The sequence below is a fragment of the Juglans regia genome, chromosome 4, assembly GCF_001411555.2.
Source record: "Juglans regia cultivar Chandler chromosome 4, Walnut 2.0, whole genome shotgun sequence".
NCBI classification, from domain to species: domain Eukaryota; kingdom Viridiplantae; phylum Streptophyta; class Magnoliopsida; order Fagales; family Juglandaceae; genus Juglans; species Juglans regia.
In genome coordinates this window covers 19,908,481-19,915,373 of record NC_049904.1, presented here as the reverse complement: position 1 = coordinate 19,915,373, position 6,893 = coordinate 19,908,481, and the positions used below count along the sequence as shown (strand labels likewise).

The following is a 6,893-nucleotide window of genomic DNA, read 5'->3' as shown; positions in this document are numbered from 1 at the left end:
CACATCATTAACTTTCTGAAGTCTTGCTTTTAGATGCTTGCTTGTAGAGTACAAGCCTGATTGGAGTTTGGAAAAAAGTTTTCTAGAATTGGCGGTCTTTCCACGTTAACTTTACCGCACAAGTCAATGATGGCAACAACGCGCAAACCACCCTCTCCCTCCCTCCCTCCCTCTTTGTCTGCAATATCTTTTAAACATCTGTCTCACTTGTTAATCCTCAATTTGAGTGCCTAAACCGACATGCACTTCACATGGCTGCCCCAACAAGTTTCCTGATGCTTTATTTTGTGTGTGGGTTTAGCATTGCCTTGGCAGCAACTCCCAACATTACCACGGATCAATCTGCTCTTCTTGCCTTGAAGGCTCATATTTCTTTTGATCCCCGAAATCATTTGACGAAAAACTGGTCTACTAATACTTCTGTTTGCAATTGGGTAGGTGTCATCTGTGGTTCTAGACATTACCGAGTCAGGGTCTTAAACCTTTCTTTCATGGGCCTTGTAGGTACCATTCCTCAGCATATCGGAAACCTTTCATTTCTTGTGAGCCTAAGCATCCAAAACAATAGTTTTCATGGCTCAATCCCAATTGAGTTGTCTCATCTTACTCATTTGAAATTCTTAGACTTTGGAAACAATGAATTCAATGGAGCAATTCCATCACAAATGGGATTGCTAACTAAACTTCGAATATTGTATCTTAACACTAACAATTTCACAGGTACTATTCCACCATCTCTGCCTAACATATCTTCATTGCAAGTTATTAGCCTTGGACAAAATCTGCTTTCAGGCACCATACCTTCCTCTATCTTCAACATATCTTCCTTGCAAGAAATTTATCTTGGAGCAAACAAGCTTTTAGGACTGATGTCCTCCATTTTCTTCAACATATCTTCACTACAAGCCATTGAACTTGGCGACAATATGCTATATGGTGGACTATCTACACATATGTTTGATCATCTTCCCAATCTACAGTATCTTTCTATTTCTAGTAATCAATTGTCAGGTGAACTCCCGAAAATAGGGAATTTAACTATGCTTAAAGAGCTATACCTTGAAGACAACAATTTTGAAGGTATGTTTAGTCGGCTATCAACCTCCAATATATAGTTATCCTTTTTGTTCAAATACTAACATTAGCAAATTCTATATTTATTGACTAATAAATTTACAGGAAAACTACCCCTAGAAATAGGGAATTTAACTTTGCTTACAATGCTATACCTTGGTGACAACAACTTTGAAGGTATGTTTAGTCAACTATCAACCTCCAATATATAGTTATCCTTTTTGTTCAAATACAAACAATAGCAAATTCTATATTTATTGACTAATAAATTTTCAGGAAGACTACCCGCAAAAATAGGAAACTTAACCATGCTTATGGAGTTAGACCTTACCTACAACAACTTTGAAGGTACATATTCTAAGTCTTATTTGAGTCAATTACACAGATAAGACTATTGATTTAGCAGACATGTTCTCTGATTATACTTTGAAGGCATGCTTATATAGTCTTATATAAGTAAATTACATCGACCATTATTGATTTAGTATACATGTTCTATGATCATCTCTAATTGAACAATAAATTTCAATTTGAAGTACAAATACTTTGTTCTAAATATATTGAAACTAGAAGATTTCAACAAGTCTAGTAACAAAATCACAAGAGGACCCAGAAACATTTATAACTATTTGTGACACCTCCATGGTATAATTTGAACTGGTAGAGGAGCTAGAATTCAACCTGAAATGTGCCAGCCCAACCCCATGCATGATATTTGAGGTCATGGTTATTTTCTTACTGCTAATGAGTATTCTAGGTTCATTATATCTTCTTCATCATCTTGAATAGAAAATACAAATGACTGTTCTTATTGTGACAGGTTTAATACCAAATCAAATTGGTAATCTACAAAATCTAGTGTTTTTCGGTATTGGAGCCAATGGTTTTTTTGGCACAATTCCATTTGGGATCTTCAATATCTCAACATTAAGCTGGATTGGAATGGCGTTAAATAACCTATCAGGCCATCTTCCATCAAATATGGGTCTCTTCCTTCCAAATCTTCAAAGACTTTTTCTTGGGTCAAATAAATTGAGTGGAAAAATTCCCTACTCTATCTCTAATGCTTCACAGCTCCTTGACATAGACTTATCTGTGAACTCATTCTCGGGCTTAATTCCAAAATCGCTTGGAAATTTAAGATTCCTCCAGTGGCTCAACTTAGAAGTTAATGATTTGACGGTTGAATCTCCAGAATTGAGTATTTTCTCCTATTTGTCAAGTTGTATAAATCTCGTTGATTTAGCTTTGAGCAAAAATCACTTGAACGGCTTCCTTCCCAGGTCCATTGGAAACCTCTCTCTTTCTCTTCAAACACTTCGCCTAGATAATTGCAAACTTAAGGGTAGCATTCCAATAGAGATCGGGAATTTAAGTGGTTTGACTACGTTGACCTTATCCAGCAACAAATTGAGGGGACTTGTTCCAACCACAATAGGAAGTTTGCGCAAGCTTCAAAGTTTGGGCCTTGATGGTAATAGACTAAAAGGAACCATACCACCAGAACTATGTTATCTAAGGAGCTTGTTTCGATTACTTTTAGTTGGTAATGATCTGTCTGGACACATTCCTAGATGCATAGATAATATGACTTCACTAAGAGCTCTCTACTTAGGCTTCAATCAATTAACTTCTGTGATTCCATTAAGCTTGTGGAGGCTTACAGATCTATTGGAGGTTGACTTCTCATCCAATTCTTTAAGTGGCTCTCTTTCATCTGAGATTGAGAAAATGAAGGTCTTGAGGATATTGAATTTGTCAAGAAATCAACTATCAGGTGATATCCCCAAAACAATTGGTGGTCTCAAAGATTTGGCTAATCTCTCCTTGTCAATAAATCGACTACAAGGCTCAATTCCTGTATCTTTTGGTGAATTGGTAAGCTTGGAGTTCTTGGATCTTTCCGATAACAATTTATCTGGAGAAATTCCCAAGTCCTTAGAACGACTCCATTACCTTAAATATCTAAATCTCTCATTCAATAAACTACAAGGAGAAATTCCCACAAGTGGACCATTTCTAAATTTCTCAGCTGCATCATTTATGTCAAACAACGCACTTTGTGGTGCAACTCGATTGAAAGTTCCCCCATGTAAAGAAGGTGATCCTCGAAAAAAAAAGACAACATGGTCACATATGCTAAGGTATGTATTGCCAGCAATTGGGTTTATAATGCTTGCACTGACCCTTGCATTTACTTGGAAAAGATGGAAAAAGAGGAATCCAAAATCTCATGCTCAAGCAGACTTGTTCCCTCTAGTTACATGGAGAAGAATTTCTCACCAACAACTTGTACAAGCAACGAATGGATTCAACTCTAATAATTTACTTGGTGAAGGAAGTTTTGGGTCAGTATACCAAGGAACACTTTCAGATGGGATGAATATTGCAATCAAAATTATGAACTTGCAAGTGAAAGGGGCATTCAGAAGTTTTGATGCAGAGTGTGAGGTGCTACGAAATATTCGTCATCGAAATCTTGTCAAAATCATCACCATTTGTAGCAATATTGACTTCAAAGCCCTTGTATTAGAATACATGCCTAATGGAAACTTAGAGAAATGGTTGCACTCTCAAGATCACTATCTGAATATCTTACAAAGGCTAAATATCATGATTGATATCGCATCAGCATTAGAATACCTTCATCATGGTTATTCAACAGCAATTATTCATTGTGATTTGAAGCCTAGCAATGTCTTATTAGATGAAGAAATGGTTGCACATGTTGCTGATTTTGGCATGGCCAAACTCTTAGATGATAGGGACTCTATGATGCATACCATGACTCTTGCTACTTTTGGGTACATGGCACCAGGTAAATTTCAAACCTTTTCCATTTCAAATTGTAGTTCATGCTTTAACTCATTCACAGGCAATTAAATATCTTGAGTCCAGAGTATATATATATATATATATATATATATATTGAGTCTTGATCTACAAGTGCTAGTTTTTTTTTTTCCAGATTTGTTTGTTCACTATTATAAAATAAGAAAGTATATATGATGAGTTAGAATGTTTTCCACAGAGTATGGATTAGAAGGAGTTGTTTCTACAAGAGGTGATGTGTACAGTTATGGAATTTTACTAATGGAAACTTTCACAAGAAAGAAGCCTACAGATAGCTTGTTTATTGGAGAATTGACCTTGAAGCATTGGGTGGATGAATCACTACTCTCTTCAATACTCGATATTATTGATGCCAATTTGTTGAGAAATGAGAAAGAACATGCTGCCATGGAGGACTGCATATCTTCAGTTATGAGATTGGCTTTGGATTGTTGTGCAGAGTCACCTACACAAAGAATTGACATAAAAGATGTTTCAGCGAAACTCAATCAGGTCAAATTAAAGTTTGTACCAGATAGTAGAAGAGGCTAAGTTGAGTGTCAAGTTTGCTTACAACTCCCTCATGTTTGTGCCTCTTATGTTTGGGTTTAGGCGTTATGCTTCATTGTTTTCAGACAAAATTACAATTTACACCATAAATTGTTAGTTCTTTTGCAATATTGTCATGGAACTATCGAAGTTGTCATTTTATCCCCAAACGACAACTTTTTCTGTCAATTAATCTTATAAATGTATCGTGTCATCTATCTCTTGTAAATCTAGGTGCTACAAAAACTAGATCAGAATACACAGAGGAAGTGATATTACCAAATCGCAGATCTAGTCAAGATGTTCCACAAACTTCTCCATCATAGTTGTTTGCCTGAAATCGTCATCATTGATGGTGGAATGTATCACGTGGTAAAACTACAACAACACTCACATATTCCACTGCTCAAATGTCGAGATTAGAGAGATACACGCATGTGAGAGAGACTCTATTTGTACCAATCATCTAAAGGGAGGGGGGCTATATATAGCCCCTCTGTTTACACTAGGCAACCAAGTTTTAAAAATAGGACAACCCAAAAATTCTAATTTTTCATCTATTAGTGGAGGTCTCGCATGGCCTTAAGCCTCAGATCTTCACTATACTAATGTTTGCCACTGGGGTTAGGTCCAAAACAGTCATTTATCCTTCCATAAAGCTAGTTTAAACATAAATTAACTTCATACATACACGACCGGCCTAAGCGATGGAGATACATTAGTGCACAATAAAGCTACTTCAAACATAATTTCAGCTTCGTTATCATCAACCTAAAACGTCGGCCTCACATTAATAAGCTTCATCAAGTTTCTTGCTAGTTTGTTGCAAACGACAAGCCAACCGGCAAATGAACCTTTCTATTACAATAATGTAAATGTTCCTAGCAATAGTTGAAGCTTGGACAATAAATGCGATATTTTAAATCAAACTGGATAAAAAAGTCGTGCTCATCTAAAACATAAATAAAGTCGACACTTAGGCCTAGTTTGGACACTTAGAATATTTCAAAATATCTATAAATAGTAATAAAATTATTTATGAATAGTAATAAAATGATTTTCAGTTATGATGTTTAGTTAAGTTTTGGGAAATGAGAAAAAAAATTGAACAAAAAATTGCTTATTTGTGGGCAGCTATTTCTTGCAAAAATGATTATTTTCTACTAAAAGGAGTACGTTTTCATCACAAATAGTTATTCTCGTCGCAAATAATCTGTTACAAATACTTGTTTTTCTTGTAGTGATATATATATATAATTAATATAGTTATTAATATTATTATTATTTTGAAATTTGAAAAAGTAGTATTTCTTTTTGTATTTTGTTTGGAAGTTTGTGAAAATTGTAATAGTTAGATAATGATTAGATGAAAGAAATAAAAATTTGAAATTGAAAAATATTTTGCATTTGAATGATGTTTGAGAGGAAATATATGAAAATATTTGAGAATATATGTGTTCCCAAACTAACTCTTAGCATAGTCTTATAATAGGGAGGGAGTTTTCCCAATGCCACTCTTACACATTTATACAGTCTTTGGTAAACTAGTTTGGATCATTTTTTCTGTTACTGAGTCTTTTGATTATGAAAAATGCTTGATTTATTAAAAAATCTTATAAAAAAATTTAAAAATTTATAAAATGATATAGTTTATATGATATGTTACATAATAAAATATTTTTTTTTATTATAAAGTGGATATGACATATCAAATTAAACCAGAGAAATAAATTTCTTTATAGATCCAACACTCCTAGTAATTTAGAAGTGTCAAATCGTGTTAACAGGTTGACTTCGTATCGTGTCTTGGCATGTATATTATATTATATGCGTCAACCCGAACACGACCCGTTAAACTTATCGTGTCAAAATCTCAAATCCTAACTTAACCCATTAATACAATAGGTTAACACAACATGACCCGTTTTGATCTGTTAGTGAATACTAATAAATATTTTAACACAACACGACCTAACCCGTTTCAACCCGTTTATGTAAATAAGTCGAACAAACCCGAAATTAACCTGTTTAACCTAATTAAGTATAGCATAATTTTATATAAATATTAAAATCATAATATCTATAAAAAAAATATAAAACTAACTACAAGTCCAAAATTACAATTCAAACAATAAAAATATCAAAATTAAAATCCCAACAATTTTACTTTTAGGTATAATGGTATATTTGTAACTTTAACTTTCTTAACGTGTCATAACGAGTTATAACAAATCAAAATAGAATTTTTTATTTTTTTTATATATATTAAAGAGTGAGTAATCACCTGTCCAATAGTGACCTCCACCCAAGTTTATTTTTTTTTATATATATTAAAGAGTAAGTAGTCACTTGTGGCGGATGAATACCGTGGTAACAATCAATGTACTCGGGTTTTACAATAATATGAACGACTAATTAAGCCCCAAGCACCAGATACC

The 6,893-nt window shown here is 34.0% G+C and overlaps 1 protein-coding gene across 1 annotated transcript; it reads left to right on the top strand.

The window, feature by feature from the left end:
- The first annotated feature begins 251 nt into the window (after positions 1-251).
- On the top strand, positions 252-4,706 carry LOC108995757 (probable LRR receptor-like serine/threonine-protein kinase At3g47570). The gene is made up of 5 exons (XM_018971381.2): positions 252-1,080; positions 1,180-1,251; positions 1,351-1,422; positions 1,895-3,892; positions 4,106-4,706. Exons 1-5 carry the CDS (start codon positions 252-254, stop codon positions 4,456-4,458), a joined length of 3,324 nt encoding a protein of 1,107 aa, XP_018826926.1. The 3' UTR covers positions 4,459-4,706.
- The last annotated feature ends 2,187 nt before the right edge of the window (positions 4,707-6,893 follow it).

Coding starts and splice junctions, on each gene's coding strand:
- LOC108995757 (XM_018971381.2), top strand. CDS start 252: ATGGCTGCCCCAACAAGTTTCCTGATGCTTTATTTTGTGTGTGGGTTT. Junction 1,081..1,179: donor TGAAGACAACAATTTTGAAG/GTATGTTTAGTC, acceptor ATAAATTTACAG/GAAAACTACCCCTAGAAATA. Junction 3,893..4,105: donor TTTTGGGTACATGGCACCAG/GTAAATTTCAAA, acceptor TGTTTTCCACAG/AGTATGGATTAGAAGGAGTT.